At 36.5% G+C, this 20,259-nt stretch overlaps 2 protein-coding genes across 2 annotated transcripts in view; one reads left to right on the forward strand and one right to left on the reverse strand.

The window, feature by feature from the left end:
- The window catches only part of KIF18A (kinesin family member 18A), an 86,378-nt gene extending 75,198 nt beyond the window's left edge, over window positions 1-11,180 (reverse strand). Inside the window, exons 1-2 of the mRNA XM_011936322.1 lie at window positions 10,937-11,180; window positions 564-934 (exon numbers count right to left, since the gene is read on the reverse strand). Of these exons, the coding sequence (XP_011791712.1) occupies window positions 564-888 (325 nt within the window). The 5' untranslated portion in view covers window positions 889-934; window positions 10,937-11,180. The remainder of the gene's footprint in view (window positions 1-563; window positions 935-10,936) is intronic.
- The window catches only part of METTL15 (methyltransferase like 15), a 234,244-nt gene continuing 225,105 nt past the window's right edge, over window positions 11,121-20,259 (forward strand). Inside the window, exons 1-3 of the mRNA XM_011936321.1 lie at window positions 11,121-11,325; window positions 13,037-13,273; window positions 16,190-16,476. Of these exons, the coding sequence (XP_011791711.1) occupies window positions 16,207-16,476 (270 nt within the window). The 5' untranslated portion in view covers window positions 11,121-11,325; window positions 13,037-13,273; window positions 16,190-16,206. The remainder of the gene's footprint in view (window positions 11,326-13,036; window positions 13,274-16,189; window positions 16,477-20,259) is intronic.

Here is a 20,259-nt window from a genome sequence, read left to right on the forward strand (position 1 = left end):
ATGGGTAAATTGCATGCTGCAGGGTTTAGTGTACAGATTTTTTCATCACTCAGGTAAGGAGTGTAGTACTCCATACGTAGTTTTTTGATCTTTAGTCTCTTCCTATCCTTTACCAACTTAAACATTTTTATTTCAGTGAGCCATGAAGAAAAACTGCTGCAAAGAAACTGTCAAATGTTCAGAAATGTCTGACTACTATCCGGGAATAGATAATAACACAGGTAAGCTGTAGGAAAAGTTATTAATACAAATTATGAGAAAACTGATGTTAATTGCAATAAGCATGTGGTTTAATAACATGGGTAACTGAAAGGACAGATGTCTATAGTGGCCACAGTAAGGCCCTGGAAGAGAAAGGTTCACAAATTATATATAAGTTATATATGATTACTAAAATTTCAAAGAAAGTCTATATTTACAGTTCAAGTCTATTGAATTTGTTAAGAATTTTTTGTATACAAGCACCTTAAATTTAATTATATTTAGAAGGTTCAAGTAGATGTCTCTCCTAATGTACAAGTGAAATCGGATAGAGAAATTAAATCCCAAATTGGAACAAATACCTGTGCAATTATATCCATTCAAAAAACTATGAAGAATTGGCTTAGTAGTGTGTTCAAAAACTTCTGACTGAGTTGACATTTCATCAAAAACAGCATCAAATACAAATTTAAGATCTTTATTTTGTCTCTTTATAACATTTTGATTTGTAGTTTTCTTTCCATGGAAAAAATTGACTTCTTCTTGTTTGGGATCAAAAACTAGGATATGTTTATCCACAACATGAACCACTTTATGAAATCCAGCTGCCTTTTCTTTAGTGTTTTCTGGACGTACACGAACTACTACTTTCATATGGTGGTACAGGTCTTCCTCAGTGACAGACATTGTTGATTATCTTGATTCCTATCTGTATAAATGCTTGAATACTTCTCTGAAATTAAAAAAGAAAATAAAGTTTTAATATCAGTTTTACTTTCATGCAAAGCAACTGGCATGTAGTATTAATTCAAAAAAGATGTTAATAATTCTGTTTCACTCACTTGGTAAACACTGGGGGAAAATATATATATATATATACACACACACACATATACACATAAACACACACAACACACACACACATATATGCACACATACACACATATGCACTTGACTACCCTAAAACAATTAAATGACACATACATATACAAAACTATGATAAAAAATCTCTTTACCCGAAATATTAGTAAGATATTTGGTTTAAACCCAAATACTATAGCTGAACCATATATAATCACAGATATGCTATCCTGAAACACAGATTTGATTTTCACAAGCCCTCCAGCACTATTTTAGCTTAGGTCATGGGAACGAATAGAAAGGGATCTCTCAGAACCATATCAATGTATGATCGGAGACCCTTAGCTTGTGAACTATTTTTAGTAAAAGTGATCTTGGCTGCAAGCCCCTTGGCAGTGGAAAGTGATACATCCAGGCTGGTCTCTACCTGTATCTCAGAGGCCCATAGGGTTAATAACAGTTCCAAGGATGCATTCAATTAGCTAGCTCAGGTCTGAAGGTGAAAAAGATGGCATAGACTCCTTGGTGTATTCAGAGACCTAGTCTCTGAATATAGATCCTAGTCTCTGCTTTCTAACTGTGTGCAAGTTTAAGGAATCAATGACAGCAGATTTAAAAATTATGGTCTGATTTTATGACTGATTCACATGCAAAGAGGAAAAGTAAACAAAGTAACAAAGATCAATAATTTGGAAGTCTCAACTATCCAGAAAATAATCTAGAATCTGAAGACCCAAAAACCAAAAAAAACAAACAAAAAAACAAAAAACCAAACCAAAAAAACCACAAAAAAACCCCAAAACAAAACAAAACACCCCAAAACAACAAGATCTGTTTAAGGACCAAAAGGAGGTGAGAGACTTAGGATGATCCTGCGATCCCACTTCTGAGTATATATCCAAAAGCATTAAAATCAGTATGTTAAAGAGACATTTGCCCTGCCATGCTCGCTACAACATTATTCACAATAACTAAGATATATAAACAATCTAAGTGCCTATTGACAGATGAATAGATTGAAAAAATGTGGTGTATGCACTCAATGGAATACTATTCAGCCTTAAAAAAGAATAAAATTCTGTCATTTGTGACAACATGAATGAATCTAGAGGGCATTATGCTAAGTAAAATAAGCCAGGCACAAAAAGGCAAATGTCACATGATCTCACTTATATGCAGAATCTAAAAATACGAACTCACAGAAGTAGAGTAATGGTTATCAGCAGCAGGAGGGTGGGGTGGGTGTTAAAAGGGGAAATGTTGGTCAAAGGGTACAAAGTTTCAGTTATACAAGAGGAATAGTTTTGGTGATCTATTGCACAGTAAGGTGACCATGGTTAATTGCTAAGAGTACATTTTAAATGTTCTCACAACAAAAAAATGGTATGTGAGGTGATGGATATGTTAATTAGCCTGATATGCTCATTGCAATATGTACACATGTATCAAAACATTACATTGCATCCTATAAACTTACACATTTTGGTCATTTATAAATTAAAACAAAAGAGACAAAAATAATAAATTCACCCAAAGCAACATTTGAGTAAGGACTTGAAGGAGGTGAGGGAGTTAGTCATACAGATATTGTAGGAAGAATTTCCCCATAGAGAGAAAGACCCAGGGTGCTACTTTATACGTTGGCAAGAATGGAGTGAGCAAAGGTGAGTGTAGTAAGACATGAGATGAGAAATGGAGGCCATTAACAGAACTTTGGCTTGTACTCTGGGTAAGACAAAGAACCACTGGAAGTCGTTTTGAGCACAGGAGTGACATAATCTATCACTCTCTCTGCTATGTAGATAATATAATAGACTAGCCTATTGAAGTAATGTAGACAAGAGACAACTCTGTCAGCTCAGAATAGGGTAGTGGCAGCAGAGGTGGTAAGTGGTCAGATTGTGGGTATATTCTGAGGGTAAAGGTGACAGAATTTACTGATAGGTAGATGTAGAGTGAAAGAGAAAGACAGGATTGAAGAGTAACTCTAAGGTTTTTGGCCTGAGTATTAGAAGGATAAAGTAGTCACCAACTGAGATGGAAATAAGAAGCAGGGCTTTTTCTGGCAGGGCAGGGGGTGGTGGGAGGCAGGGTCAGATCAGGAGTTCAGGTTTGGATAGCTTAAGCCTCAGAGTTTTGACAGACATCCAGGTGGAAATGTCAGGGCAGGTGGAAGTTAAGAAAATAAGAAAATAAAGGCTGTCCTCAGCCTTAATGCAGTATTAAGCTTTAAAAACTTTTGGGAAATCCTAAATCAAGGAGGAAAACAGCGCTCTATTGTGTTAAATACTGCTAATAGGTCAAGTACTTACTGAGAATAAACCATGGGATTTAGTAACACAGAGGCCATTGAGAAAAGCAATTTTGGGGCAGTGGCGGGGAAAAAACCTGAAAGGAGAAGATTCAGAGACAAAGGATATGGAAAGGACTGTTCCAAAGGGAGGAGAAAAATGGTGTGAGTGAAGGGGGTGTGTGTGTCAAAAGATGTTTTGTTTGTATTTTTTTAAATGGGAGAAATAGCAATATTAAAGCTGAAAATATGTCACAAAACCACTTAACCATATACTTTTCGACAAAATTCAAAGGAATCTAAAAGCAGCAGATGCTAGACATATCTTTGCCTTTTTCGGACTCTGTCTTTAGCCAAAAAAAGAATACTGAAAAGGAAGGGATGGTCATTTGGATTCTAACAGTCAGGTCCCAGGTGAATTACTACTTGTTCTTCATCCCTGAGCTTTCGTTTAGCCAAGTCTCACAAAGCACCTACAACTCACTTTTATGACCTTGGACAAATTACTTAATCCTATAAGTCTCAGGTTTCTATTTGTATAAAAGAGATGATAATACTTCAATGTTTGTTGCAAAGGCTAAAAGAGATAAGTATTAAGGTATTCGGTAAATATCAATTCTCCTCCTATCTGCCCCCCTCCTGCTTCTTCTTGCCAAAGAGACTGGGTTCATCTTTGAGTTTTTCTCAATGGGCTTATGACTAGCACTTTGGGTAGGCCAATTCTTCCTTGTTTAGAACTGCCTGTTATAGGGCATTTAGAACTGCTATATTAGAGGATGTTTAGCATTTCTCTCCCTGTCTACTAAAGGCCAGCAGTGTCCCATATTCCTGTGATACCAGAAACTATCTCCTACACACATTTCTAAAAGCTTTTAGAAATATTCAACAATATTTTAACTTTAACAGATATACTATTTTTAAATGATAGATTAAATATACATAAATAAAAGTGTTAACAAAGTAAACATAAAATATTAAATGATTATTTCAAAATAAACCTTAGCATCTCAGGGCTGGAGGATGTCCCTCCCTAATTAATTAGTTAAATAATTCATGACAACTATTACATGTTGGAGACAGGCAGCCTAGTTTAAAATCCCAGCTCTATGATGTACTGACTGTGATAGTGGATAAGTTACTTAACCTCCTTGTAAAGATTGCACACTTAGAACAATACTTTGTACAGAGTATGAACTACAAATGTTTGCTATTATTATTTACAGTGTAGTGAGGGAAACAGATATTAATAAAATAAATACTGACACAAACATGTAAAGGTATAACTGTGACAAGTGCTATTATAGGGAAAAGGTTAACAGTGCGTTATAAGACTATAATGAGGGGATTATTTAAGTAACATTCCAGGGAGAAATATTGGACAATTACCTAAAGGAGTGAGGACTAAGCTATGATTTTTTATTTTGCCCAAACTCCTACCTAAGGGGTCTGGGGAGTCACGCCCTATAAATAATGGATTTTCATCAGATGCATTTTATTTGACCCCGTATATTGTCACTTGCTTTTCAATCTGACTCTGGCATAACATTTTGAGACAAGGAAAAAATATTTAACCCCCAAAAGGTATTTACTTGCCATGCCTTGAAATTGCCCTCACAGTCTCTTGTGGGAAAAATCCACATTCCATAGAGAATCCCCTTCCTTCTTTGTTGTCCTCTTTTCTTTGCAGATCCAGTAGATAATCAACTAAAAGCCAGGCACCCTTTTAGCTCTGAGGAGAAACATTTTACAACCTGCTTTCTCTCTGAAGTTTGCTGAGAGCTTCCTCTGCAAAATAAAACTTGGTCTCCACAATTATCTTTAACCTGAATATTCCTTTCTATCAATCCCAGGTCTTTAGACAAACTCAACCAATTGACAACCAGAAAATGTTAAATTTACCTATAGCCTGGAAGCCCCCGCTTTGAGTTGTCCCGCCTTTCTGACCCAAACCAATGTATTTCTTAAATGTATTTGATTGACGTCTCATGCGTCTCTAAAATATATAAAACCATGCTGTACCCTGACCACCTTGCACACATGCTCTTAGGACCTCCTGAGGGCTGTGTCATGGGCCATAGTCACTCATATTTGGCTCAGAATGAATCTCTTCAAATATTTTACAGAGTTTGACTCTTTTAGTCAACAGAGTTTAAGTATAATGTCAAATATAAGTTTGTTTCACAACTAGTTGCATATTTTAACAAAGACATTGATGTCAATTTTTAAAAACAACCTTTTAAAAACAAATAAGTGGATAGAATTTTCTTAATAAAAATGCCTCAGGTCAACAGAATCATCAAATGTAAAAATTAATCTATGTTCAAATATACTTACATCTACAGGAATTAATGAGATCGTTCCTATATTATTATGTGGTGCCTTCTTTGTTTTCTAGGATGGCTAAAAGAAATGAGCATTTAGTTGATTCTGAATAAGGTACACAGAGAGTAAATTATTTAACCATGTTTAATATGAAGCAGCAAAAGAAAAGCCTAAATATTGTTATCTGCGCAAGAATATATGGATTCACAAATTCTTTTCAGACAGCTGTTCAGAAGATAGTATTATAGCCTCTGATCAGTTTTGCCACATCTACTCCTAAGTGGTATTTGTTGAACAGAATCAAAAGAGCAAACTGGTAGGATTTCATTGGTGGAACTAAAACATGAAAGACAAATACTTCTAACATCATTGTTCATTATAATCAGGCTGAGCATTCTAAATCTGAAAATCCAAAATCTAAAACTTTGTGAGCACCAACATTACACTCAAAGGAAATGCTCACTAGAGTATTTTGGATTTTCAGATTAGAGATCCTCAACTAGTAAGCACAATGCAAAAATATAAAAAAAGAAAAAATTCCAAAATTCAAAAAATCTTCTGGTACCAAACATTTTATATAATAGATACTAAACCTGAAGAAGAATATTTGTCTAGTCTATAGAGAGTAGCGTATCAAAAAAGAAGAACGAAGGGGCTAAGGAAGGGGCTTCACTTGCTAATGTATAAAACAAAAGGGTTAGATTATATGATATGGAAGATCTTTTTCTAGCTCCAAAATTTTATGATTATTATGCATGATTAGAAAAGGGTACAAGAGAATGATAAGACATGACAGTTAATAGACTTTTACTTTACATCCCTATTCTCTCGTAGAGAGTCTAGTATATAGTAAATTTTCAAATATACCAATGAATGAATTAATAAACTATAAAAAGTGCTCACAGACCCCAAAAAGAAATTTACTCATTTAGAGTAGAGGGAAACAGAAAACGTATATCTCCAAGAGAAACAACATATTAGAGTACAGTAGTTGACAACAACAGGCAATCACAATGAGAATTCTGAGGCATCAAAAAGAAAAAATAAGAAAGAAATAATGTTCCCAATTTCTTGTTTAGAAAATAAAAGAAATGGGAAGATCATGTTTTATTTTCATCACTGAGTGTGGTTAAAATACTTTATTACTTAGCAAAGCTAATATTCAATTTTCTGGAAGATTCATTTATGTAGAACAGCTCAGGCCTCTGTAATGTTTAATGAGGTATTAAAATCTATTTATTCTGAATACTTGCATGGTAATAAGCCAAGTTGAACAGGTCAATTTTTAACTTAAATGTAGCTGGTGCTCATCTCAGATTAAAGATTTACCCCTAATTATATGCAAGTACAATAATAAATTTTATTTAATTCATTGACTGTATGCACTGATACTTTCTTCAAAAGCTTTCAGATCATGATATGTATTGCATGTCATTTACCTGCTCTAAACTATCCAATGACTTCTCACAATAAGAATAAAATACAAATTCCTTACCATGGCCTATAAATTCCACATATGGCCCTGTCTACCTCTCTGACAATGACTTCTACTGTTGTCTCTCCACTTCATTATTCTGCTTCAGCTGCAATGACTTTCTTAGCATTCCTAAAACACTTCAGTCTTGTTTTGGCCTCCTGGCTTTTGCATTTTTGCTTACTGGCAGGCATTACCTCCAGATATTTGCAAATTGTAATCCCTCACTTCATTTTTCAGGTCTCTGTTCAAATGCCACTTTACAGAGGCTTTCCCTAAAGAATCTATCCAAAATAGTGTCACCCTGCCTTTGCCTCTCCAATCCCTTACCAGGTTTATTTTTCTTCCTCGAATTTAGCAGTAATTGGAAAGTACATATTATCGGGTTACATGTTTATTGCTTGTTTTCCCTCTAGAATGTAAGCACTTCAGAGCACAGAGTTCATCTGTACACTAGCACCTAGGACACTGCTTGTCAAATATTTAGGACCCAATATACACTTGTTGAATAAATGAATGAATAAACCAATACAGATTTAATAGACTTATAGCATGTTACCATTTGTATTTTTAAAAGATATATATGTATGTGCATGGTCATTCCCAGAAGGGTACACAAGAAATTGGTAATACCACTTTCCCCGTGGAGGGGAAATATGAAGGTCTGAGTGAGAGACAGGTTTATTTTCCATTTCATACTCTTTTGTACTATTTAAATTTTAAACAAGGTCTAGGTATTTTTATTTTAAAACAGACAAACAACAACAACAAAACCACTATTAAAATTTACCTTAATCGCAACATTTCATTTAGTAACAATAAGTTATATTTTCTATGGAGCTCATATCCCACAAATAGAAATGTACTAAACAATTGACATACTCTTATTAAATCCTCATAACAACCCTATGACATAAACACTGTACTGTCATTCCTATTTTATTAAGGGAGAAAGTGAAGTACAGAGAAATTAACTGGCTAAAGTCACACAACTGAGGAAGCACATGACATGGGATTTGAACTCAGACTGACTAAATCTAAAGCCCAAGTACTTAATCACTACTCTCCCTCATGTAAATATATAACCCTTAGAAATTTTCTTATGGAAGTTAAAAATATATATTGCTTATTTTTTTAGAAATTTTAAAACATTTAATTGGCAAAGATTGTATATAATCAAGATGTACAGTACAATGTGATGATCTCATATGCTTATACATTATGTAATGATTACCTCAAATTAATACATCTATCACCATTCATACTGTACATTAAATGCCATGAACTTATTTATCTTTTAACTTAAAGTGTACCCTTTGACCAAAATCTCCCTATTTCCCCCAAAACTCAGCTACTGGTACTACTCTCTTATCTTTGCTTACTTTTGATAGAAACCTCAGGGCCTGACACAGGAGCTCTTGAATGTTAAAATAAAACTGATTATGATTTCTCTGTACTTGTCAGATATCACATAGTGGCCATTCTCAATAAGCATGCTTTTATATAACAATGCTTAGATTAGGTTGATATGGTGATAATTAATAATGAACAACAATGCTTATCATTTGAGTACATACACTCTGTGTCAGGCATTATAGTAAACACTTGACATTTGTCATTGCATTCAATCCTTGTAATAATCATATAAGGTTGTATCATTTCCATTTTACAAAAACAAAGACTTAGCCTCAGGATAAGTAACTTTTCCAAGATGACATAACAAGTGGGGAACCAAATGTCAAATATAAGTCAATTAGGTCAAAGATTCACCCCTAATTTTATGAAAGTATTATAATAAATTTAATTCATTGACTGTATTCACTGATACTTTCATCAAAAGCATTCAGATCATGTGATGCATCATATGGCATTCACCTGTTCTAAAGTCTCCAATGACTTCCCACCATAAGAATAAAACACAAACTCCTCACCAGGTACAAATCCAAAGTCCATGTTCTTAACAACTAGGTTCTACTGGAACCAGAAGAGAATGCTTCCAAACAATGATACAGAAGTAGAGTGACAGTTACGATATATTAAATACATAGATTCAGATTCAACAAACACTGTATAGGACTGAAAACGATACTCAACATTATCATCTACAGTCTTCATCCATCTTAAAGCTATCTTTGGAATATCAGTCTTGGGGGCACTACTCCCACTAACTTACAACCATCAGAGAAGAATAAAAAGTTCAACTGGAGGGAAGGCCGGCACTGACAGCTGAGCTATTTTTTTTTTCCTCTTAGTTTTCACAGTTGTCAGCAAAAAAGAAAAAAAAAAATCATTTTTATTGTGTCCCTTAATTTATTTGGAGTATTTCTATGATGGGACAAGATGCACTTTTAATATAAAAATATTATGTATTTGTAAATACTTTTCAACAACAGAAGAGGAAAGACTGGATGCCCTGCCTCACACCTGTAATTTCTGCACTTTGGGAGGCCGAGGCGGGCAGATGGCTTGAAGTCAGGAGTCCGAGACCAGCCTGGCCAACATAGTGAATCCCCGTCTCTACCAAAGATACAAAAATTGGCCGAGTGTGGTGGCAAATGCCTGTAATCCCAGCTACTCGGGAGGCTGAGGCACGAGAATTGCTTGAACCCGGGAGGTGGAGGTTGCAGTGAGCGGCGATCACGCCACTGCACTCCAGCCTGGGCCACAGAGAGAGACTTTGTCTCAAATAAATGAATAAATAATAGAAGAGGAGATTAATTACTACCATTAAAGGCAGATAATCTTTAAAAATTTTTTTCTTTGTGATTGTGCTTTGTAGATAATCTTTGTTTATTGAAATAGTTCTTACAAAATAATACGAACTTAATAAGAAGCACTATCTAGTCATTGGATATCACATTCTCTAGCACCAAAGTTCATAAAAACCTTCCAAAAACGAAACAGGGGGTTAGATGTGGTGGAATGATACTAACAATTAAAATCTGTAGAGTGCCTAAATTTCTACCTAATTATTCCATAATCTAAACTATATATTATACTAGAAAATCAGTCCGTTCTGGTCAAATACTCTCTTCTCATATAATAAACAGTAGTCAGTCTTGGCTTCTCTGTAACTGAGAGACTAATGAGCTCCTAAAAAAAAAAAAAAAAAAAGTCCTGCGGAAACCAAGAACAGACTATAGGACGGATTCTGTGTTTACAGTTTCATTTCATTTGCAGAGTATTTGCCAAACACGATCTCTTCCGTATCTCATCTGATCCTCGGCAATCCCGTTAGGCAGAACGAGTTTTATCTTGATGTTATCTACAACTGGGGCTCGGGAGGGGGTCCCGATTGACCAGTGCAAGACTAACAGTTAAAGCTCGTCAGACAAAACTTATGCAGTGATGAACAAAAACTCCTCATTTGATAGGTAACCCAGGGGTACGCTTATATGTGCGTCTGAAAGAAAACAGCCCGATTTTGGAGTCCGGAAGAAAGTTGACACTGCAACGTGCTGGGCAGTTAAAGTTCTCTGCCAAAGTCTGGGAAAGGGGCCAAGATGCCCTTTAAAACTTAAGACCTTCCTCTCAGAACTTAAGGAAGGAGATCCCTGCCCTTCCAGCTGAGCAGTGGAGGATTACGGTCAAGCAGTGCTGTGCTCTTAGCAGGTTCTGAATCCCTTTTTCCTTTCACTTTCTCCCCAGGGACCCTGATCCCCCACTCACCCCTCAACGCTTCTGTGTTTGTCAAGAAGCCCACCTGGTCTTCTAGACCTGAAGCGGCAGGATCTTCCGTTCCCAATAATACAGGTCACCAAAAGCAGTGTCCTAGAGTCCAGTTTTACCTTCATGCGCCTCTCGCTCACTTCAGGCCCAGGCCAGGATACTGCAACCTCTTCACTTTAATGTCCGCCTCCCGGCGCTTCAGACTCAACTACAATATTCAAACCCAAGCCGCCTTCCTCAGCGCCTCGTTTCATTGGCTGCCGCCCGCGTGATGTCATCACGTCGGACGCTGTCACGGCTCGCGGCAGCTTGGCGCCAAGAAGCTCAGCCGGGCGGCGCTGGGGAAGCGCTTCGCTTTCTTGTCACCGTGGCAACCCTCCAGGCCGTTTCCGGAGGCGGTGGCCAAAGTGGGCGGGGCTAGACCGGAGCTGCCGGTGGGAGGCAGTTACTTGAGATCACCAGGCCTTCTCTGGACCGGCGGGTGCAGGGCCCGGTCCCAGAGTTCAGGGTGTGAGTGAGACTGGTGCGGGCAGGGGTTGGCCTATTCCCTCTGCTAGGGGGAGAGGTGGAGTTTGGGTGTGGATTAATGGGTTCTGGGTGTTTATTTTCTTTTCTCTGAGTAGTGAGGCCTCCAGGAAGTTGTAGGGACCTGTTCCTTCCAGACACATTCATATGGGCCAAAATGTGGGGTCTCTTCACCTGAATTAACTGGAAATCTTTTGGGTTGAGGCCTCAGGCTTCATTTCTCAGGACTTCCAGGCCTACTCCCATTAGTACTGACTGTGAAACTATTTTCTGTTTGGTTACTTTTTACATTCTCTGTCGAATGATGGCATAACAATAAATTTAGTTAAAGATTTTGGCTTGGTTTGTTATTAGGTGAAGTGATTTTTTTTAAGTCCCAGGTTACGGATATTATTTCAGAATATACACTTTAAAAAGAGAGAAAATACCTGGAATAAATGGGAAATATATTTGCTAAAATAACTTTGGCAGGTTATTTTTAATAACAGTATCTGAATTTCATTGTTCTATATATTACTGTTATTGTATCCATTCATTTAGCAATTTTTTGGATTTTAGACAATAGTTGTAGAATCAAACTTTCTTCCATCTTGGAGCTTATATTCTGTTGATTCAATATCACTTTATAAATAGGATGACTCTTACCCATGCAGAGCGTTATAAATGCAACAATGTATGGAAACCTCTGTATTATGGACATTTATTTCCTGTTGAGGAAAATCGGGAGTATTGTGTATTGTATATGATGCATGTTATATTGTTCTTTCTGATCACTAGACAGGATCAATAAAGCTACTACTTATTTTTGGTGGTATTACGTGTATCTTAGCTAATGAAATGGTTATTTGTGTGCTGCTGGGCTTGGTAATAAAATCGAGATGTCTTTATTTCCAGTAAGAACTCACTGTATAGTACTTTATGTTTTGACTTCCCAGGTATTTTGTTTGTCTCTTTACATATGGTCTCTCATTTAATTCTCAAAACAGCCCATGAGACGTAGGTACTATTATTTTAATTTTCTCTGAGAGAAAACTGAAGTTTTCAGAAAATCCCTAACACAAAATTTTGTCTTGAACTATACAGGCAAGGCAATTCAGAATTGAGTCATTTGTCTCTGAGATACTGTCTGGATTAAGTGACATTAAGAGACTATCTTAATCCAGTCTGAAAATATGCATATTTTGCCAGTTGCTTGTAAAATTGCATGGATCATTGGTGAAGAATAGAAGTGTTTTAAATTTTGTATTTTTTGACATCCACGTTGTATAAGGTTTATCAGCGCCACAGATGTTTTCACACCTAATCCAAGTACTTTAGATTTCAAATTTAGTGTTACACTTGCCATTTAGCAGTGTTCAGATGATGAGGTCCGTATTTTAAAGGAATTGTACATTTGGTTAGAGCAGAGAGATTTTGACTTTACAATCAATCCCACTACTATGCCACCTTGCGTCTTGTGATTTCTAAACATACAGAGCTAATGAGACAGAAATTCCCACTTCTAGTTAAAAATTGGAGTATAACTGCTGTGTTATCAGAACACAAGTTTAATGTACTTTCATTGTAAACCGAAGAGTAGAGATAAGGATAAATTAAAAGTTAGATTTAAAGTTGTTTCAGACCAAAAAATAAAAATGGAAAAAGTAAAAGTGAATTGAAACATGGCAATAGTGAGGTCTTATTTATTTCCCCAGGAAAGTCGTTTGGAAACCCCAGCGCCAACAGGACCCTTTGGCAGCTGAGGCTGGAAGCAGCGGAACCAAAGGCAGACGGTCCTGAGTTGCTGGGGCGGACGTGGACCCAATCTGTCCGTCCTTGCAAGTTTCCCCCAGGGGCAGGACCTAGACGTGCGGCACATTCAGGTTCTTCGGGACCGTAGTGGTAGTCACTGGCCCAAGTTAGAGGCCAGCTGAGAAGTCTTCCTGCCTCAGGTGAGGAGAAGGTGACCAAGTCCCGGGAACTCTTTTTGGAAACCACCAAACCTTTGGGGGTACTCCACAGGGGTCGCTGGATTCGCCCGGAGCAAAGGATATATACGCCCCTGTCACCTTTCCCTCTCTTCAGCACGCCTTCAACCTGGGTTTGGAAGTTTCCGAATAGTTTTTCGTCGTCACAATGTAATTCTTAGGCAAAAGCGTGTATTTTTCTCTTTCCTTAGAACCTCTTTCACTTTTCTCAGTGATTGTGTGCCAGCCGCCACGTCGCGCTTTTGTCCTTAAAAATTACGTTTTCAAACAGGATTTCCTTGCAGGAGAAAATTGACTGCAATGATTATAATTGTTAGAGCCCTTGAGGGAGTATCCTTCATGGGCATCACTCACCTGTGTGTTTTCACAATTAAAAGAGTAATCTGGCCAATTTTGTGCTCTCAACAGCCAAAAGTGAACTTTGCTTGTAGAGAAAAGTTAAATGACTTAACTAGGAGATCACAGAGGCAGCTTTCCTGACTCCCTGCTTCCTTACTTATGACCAGAGGGAACTTAATCTTAAATCATTTAGGGTGGCTGGCTCCTAGCAGACTGCGGGAGAGCTCTAAGTTATCTGGTAGGAAACTGGGCTACAAAAGAGAAGAATATAATTTTTTTTAGAGCATACCACTCCCCCACCTTCCATTTTTTAGGGAGGTATTGCAGGAAACAAGAGGAACATGAACTATTTGTCACCCTTTCTCCAGGTTGACCCAAGTTGGCAGGTAATTAGTTCATAATAAAATATTCAGGCTTTGTACCTTGACCATAGCTGAATAAACACATAGAAACTGAATGCAGTAGAAAAAGAATTAAATGCAAGTGATAGCGTTTTTTGTTTGTTTATTTTTTTTTCCCCCGATACTCTGCTTTTTCCAGTATGGTTCTTATTCCTATGTTAGAATTGATGACACTACTTTTCTTTTAGTTATCAAAATCTAGACATACAGGGTAGGTTGTTCCAGATTTCATTTTTTAGGCCTATACATTGTACGTTCGTTACTGGGAACCCCACAGCATACTGTTACTTTTAAGTGGAGCAGAGCCAGGCCATAGGATGTCGATTCCTTAATAAAATGAATCTAATTTATGAGATATTACAAATATATAGTCAATTTAATTGAAGTACTATTAAATTACATAAGTGGATTAAATAGTTCCAGTGGGCTATGTTTATAGCATGGGGATTGAGTTCAGGGTCTGGGGATAGACTGTGTTACAATTTTAGCTTTACAGCTCTCTAGCTGTGTAGCCTTTGGCAAATTACTTCTCTGTTTTACCTATCTATAAAATGGGAATAATAATATTTCAAGAGTTGTGGTAAGGATTGAATGAGGTAGTGCATGTAGTGTGGTTATAATAGTAAGTGGTGCTTAGTAAGTGCTAAATAAATGTTAGCTATTATTTTGTAAACTGTTAGAAACAATAAATCAGAGGGTAGTTGAGCTTACTTTTGTAAGCTTTCCAGAAACCTTAGGCATAATTAATAATTTGACTATTTTGTTGCTGCCAAGCAACCAAAAATCTACTTAGATCACTCATTTTTTTTCCCCCCACGTTTTTTCGGTGTCACATTTGCCACACAATTCTGCAGATTATATAGCTTTGGTAAAGTTAACATATTCTCAAGGTAACATCTTGTTGATGTTATATTGTATTTGTATTTCTTTGTATTTTATTACATGTGATCAGCTTTTCAACGTTTTTAATTTTTTTTTAATTGCAAAAGGAAAGACAGACATATTTAAATGGGATTTATGCTTCTTGTAGTATTTTGAGAACATATGGTTTTTGGTGGGGTCAGTCATACAGGTGAAATTTCCCAAAGTGAGGATTGATAACAGTGCTAATTCTGTGGAGTCTGGAATTAATCCATTCATTCATTTTCTTCAGAAAACAGTCATTAGGCACTGATATGCATCTTATTTTGTGTATACAAAGGTGTGGGTCATATTCTTAAATAACTAATAACCTGTGACGAAAGAATAATGTTAACTGGGTAGTATCAAATGGTGTTTACTGTGGTAGTATCAAAAACTTTGCTTGAAACCAACTGGGTATAAAATGCATGATGTTTCAAAAGGTCTGTTAGTAATATATTTATATAAATCCTTTTTTTCCTGCATTTTAAAGACTTATGGATTGCTTAAGAAAATGGAGCACATATGGTAAATCCAAGGAATATATCAATTATTTATTTTTTGGGTGCAGAGGACAGATAATTAAAGGTAGACATGAAATACCAAAGTGTGCTCAGTTGAGTGTTTATACAGTTACAGTTTAAACTGATGTACACTCCACTGATACAGGGTACAGGGAGATTATCTCATCAGAGAATCAGACTGACAGACTGATTATTTTTTTGGATGTGCATGCGCAGTCTTTTCTCAGGGATAGTCTCTGAAGATGAGAATTTAGCATTGTGAGAAAAACAAACAGAAGAGCTTGAAATAGAAGACCATCTGAACCTAAAATATGATACTTATAATCTGTTCAGTCATCCTGATTACTTTTCAAATAGACAGTTTTAATTCATTGAATCTACTTTTTAGCCTTAATTAAAATTCAAAAAAGTATATTTCATAAAAATGTTGACCTAATAATCAATTTTCATATCCCTAATGGTTGAAATGTTAATTATATTAGAACGTATTAGGCTACATTAAAAATTGTATTTAAATTATATGTCTGGGTCCTCTTAGGTTCCTTGCTTTGCATATATAAGAAGAGTTTGTTACCTTTACTTGTTTAAGATGTTCAGATCATGAGTCTTAACTTTTTTTTGATGTGCTAAATATTGCATATTAATTTGATTTTCCCCAAGTATTAGAACATTCTTTTAAAAAAATCCAACGATCATATTTTAATTTTTTTTTCTAGGTTTGTTTACCTACAGAATGCTTCGGTGTCCGTATTTTTGTAGAATGTATAAAGAATGTCTTTCATGTTGGTTGGCATCTGGCATACCTAATTTAGGTGTCTGGCCAAAGACAATACATACTACAGCAGAAAAATATAGAGAATATGAAGCCCAGGAGCAAACAGATCAAACTCAAGCCCAGGAGTTACACAGATCTCAAGACAGAGATTTTGAAACTATGGCTAAATTACATATTCCAGTAATGGTGGATGAAGTTGTGCATTGTTTGTCACCACAAAAAGGACAGGTGAGTTGAATTTTTATTTCTTAACCCATTTTTTGTTGAGATAAAATTCGCTTATTGTAATATTCATAATTTTAAGGTATACAGTCCAGTGCCCTTTAGTATACAGATGAACCCCAACTTTTCATGGTTGATGTGGAAGTGATACACATTCAGTAGAAATTGTACTTTTGAGTACCATACAACCATGCTTTTTTAAAGTTTCAGCACAATATTCATATAAATTACCTGAGATAGTCAATAACTTTATTATAAAATAGGCTTTGTGTTAGCTGATTTTGCCTAACTGTAGGGTAACATAAGTGTTCTCAGCGTGTTTAAGATAGGTTAGGCTAAGCTATGATGTTCAGTAGGTTAAGTACTTAAATGCATTTTTGCCACATGGTGTTTTCAAGTAATGAAGGGTTTGTCAGGACATAACCCCCATGTAAGTTGAGGAGAATTTGTATTCATAAGCTTATGACCACTGTTTAATTGAGGAATGTGTTTATCACCACAGTAGGAAACCGCATACCCATTAGTATTCACTCCCCATTGACATCCTTCCCCAGCCCCTGACAACCACTAAGCTATTTTTTTGTCTCTATGAATTTGCTTATTCCAGACATTTCATTTAAATGGATTCATAGATATGTGACATTTTTTATCTGCGTTCTTTTACTCAGCATGTTTTCAAGGTTCTTCCATGGTGTTGCATGTATCTGTACTTGGTTCCTTTTTATTGCTGAATCATTGCATTGTATGGATTTGCCACATTTTGTTTATCCATTAACCAAATGATGAGCATTTATATTGTTTCTGCTTTGTGGGTGTTGTGAATAATGCTACTATGAACATTCGTGTACAAATTTCCTTTTTTTTTTGAAACGGAGTCTTGCTCTGTCACCCAAGCTAGAGTGCAGTGGCATGATGTTGGTTCACTGCAACCTCTGCCTCCTGGATGCAAGCGATTCTCTTGCCTGAGCCTTCCAAGTAGCTGAGACTATAGTTGCACACTACCGTGGCCGGCTAATTTTTGTATTTTTAGTAGAGATGGGGTTTCACCATGTTGGCCAGGCTGGTCATGAACTCCTGACCTCAGGTGATCCTCCCGCCTTGGCCTCTCAAAGTGTTGTGATTACAGGTGTGAGCCAGCATGCCCGGCCTTGTACAAGTTTTGGTATGGACATATGTTTTCAGTTCTCTTGGTTATATGTATCTAGGAGTGGAATTCCTCTAGGCTTAACTTTTTGAGGCTGTGAAAAATTGTTTCTCAGAATTGATTAATTTTGTCAAATGACAGTCTTAAAAGAAAAAGAACATTACACTGGCTGAATATTTAGGGTATGAAAACTGAATCCAGCAGAGCTTCTTGAGAATTTTATTACATAATCCTTTCAGAAATGACTGGACACAAAGATATGAATCTGAATTCCTGTTCCCTGTTTTCTAAGCCTTGGTTTTCAACTACCCTGAAGTATTAGAGTTCCCCAGAGAAACCAAACCAACAGACAGTTGAACCTTGAATAATGTGGGAATTTGGGGTGTTGACACCTACAGAGTTGAAAATCCACGTGTGACTTTTGACTCTCCAAAAAATTACTCATAATCTGCTGTTGACCAGAAACCTTACCGGAAACATAAACACATATTTCTTTTTTTCTTTTTCTTTTCTTTTCTTTTGTTTTTTGAGATGGAGTTTCGCTCTTGTTGCCCAGGCGGGGGTGCAATGGCATAATCTCAGCTCACTGCAACCTCTGCTTTCCGGTTCAGTTGATTCTCCTGCCTCAGCCTGCCTAGTAGCCGGGATTACAGGCATGTACTACCATGCCCGGCTAGTTTTGTAGTTTTAGTAGAGATGGGGTTTCTCCATATTGGTCAGGCTGGTCTCGAACTCCTGACCTCAGGTGATCCACCCGCCTTGGCCTCCCAAAGTGCTGAGATTACAGGTGTGAACCAATACACCCTGCCATGAACACATATTTCATATGTTATGTATATTATATACTGTATTCTTATAATAAAGTAAGCTAGAGAAAACAAAATATTAAGAGAATCATAAGGAAAATAAAATATATTTTACTATTTATTAAGTGGAAGTAAGTCATCATAATAGTCTTCATCCTTGTTAAGTAGACTGAGGAAGAGGAGGAGGGGTTGGTCTTGCTGTTGCAAGGGTGGTAGAGGCTGAAGAAAATCCACAAATAAGTGGACTTTTGCAGTTCAAACCTGTGTTGTTCAAGGATAAATCGTATGTGTGTGTGTATACCCATACACATACACACACATATATATATATATGCATGTATACACACACACACACACACACAGACACACACACACCCACACACAAATACACACACAACCCTACCGATTTTGGATTTACCAGTGCTCCACAATCGCCTAAGCCAATTCCTTAACATAAGTCTCTCTCTTTATAGAAAGAGAGGATTAAAGATTAAGATCTTCGATTATGACCTTAGATCATAATCTAGATATTTAATTTAGATTAAATTAAATAAGGTCTAAGATTATTGTTTAAAGTCATAATCGAAGACCTTATTTAATCCTGCCAGAAATACTGAAAGTAAGGTAGGTGTGATCTCTTTAAAGCAATGTAAGAAATACTGGTTGATATAATATTCAAAACATAAAAGCTAGAAACTTTCTGATATGTATATTCATTCACAAGAGAAAAAAGTATTGTAGATTGTTTTCAATTTTTAAAGATAATTTAATGCTTATATTTCTTAATGTACTGACTTCAGAAATGTGATCCCTTATTCTAGCAGCTACTGTTTTTATCTAAATCAGTTATTTTTGTATCTCGTCCGTCTTCTTTTTCCAACATATTGCTTAGTGGTTAAGAGCAAAGATTCTGGAACTGGACTGCCTAGGTTCGAAGCTCTTGTCTAGGAAACGTGCATGTGTGCAGACACCCAGCTTTTCTTTTTCCTGAAACTTTTTCATGTTGGAACAGGCAGTTTTCATGAACTAAATTTAAGCTATATGTATAAGGCGTACTACAATGGCTGGATGTTGCTCATACAAAAGCCATCAGGGATATGATGTGGGTTGCTTCGTAAAAATATTGTTTACCTTCTCCTCAGGCAGTACACACAGGCAAATTTACACACAAAATAAATACAGCATTCTTTTAAAAAATTTTTTTAAAATTTTAATTGTTCTAGAGAGAGTCTGTCTCTGTTGTTGAAGCTGAAGTACGGTGGTGTAATCATAACTCACTGTAGTCTGGAACTCCTGGGCTCAGGTGATCCTTCCTGTCTCAGCCTCCTGAGTAGCTGATCCTAGAGGTGTGAGCTGCTGCATCCAGCTAAACCCTGTATTCTTAAATGAATTTTATGTGTATAAAGTATTTAGCTCAATGCTGTCATGTAGTGGGACTCCAAATATGCATGAAAATGTAAATTAAAGTATTAAATTGGATAAAACTTCTTGTTGAATGTGAGTGACTTCATCAAAATGAAATTCTCTTGGTGTTTTAAAAAAGATCCATAATGCAGGGATAACAATTAAAATCCATAAATAAGTGTGAGTTTTATTTTTATTATTTATTTATTTATTTTAGTTATTATACTTTTTAAGTTCTAGGGTACATGTGCACAACGTGCAGGTTTGTTACATATGTATACATGTGCTATGTTGGTGTGCTGCACGCATTAACTCGTCATTTACATTAGGTATATCTCCTAATGCTATCCCTCCTCCCTCCCCGCTCCCCACAATAGGCCCCAGTGTGTGATGTTCCCCTTCCTGTATCCAAGTGATCTCGTTGTTCAATTCCCA

Source organism: Colobus angolensis, unplaced genomic scaffold, assembly GCF_000951035.1.
Source record: "Colobus angolensis palliatus isolate OR3802 unplaced genomic scaffold, Cang.pa_1.0 Scaffold152, whole genome shotgun sequence".
Taxonomy (NCBI): domain Eukaryota; kingdom Metazoa; phylum Chordata; class Mammalia; order Primates; family Cercopithecidae; genus Colobus; species Colobus angolensis.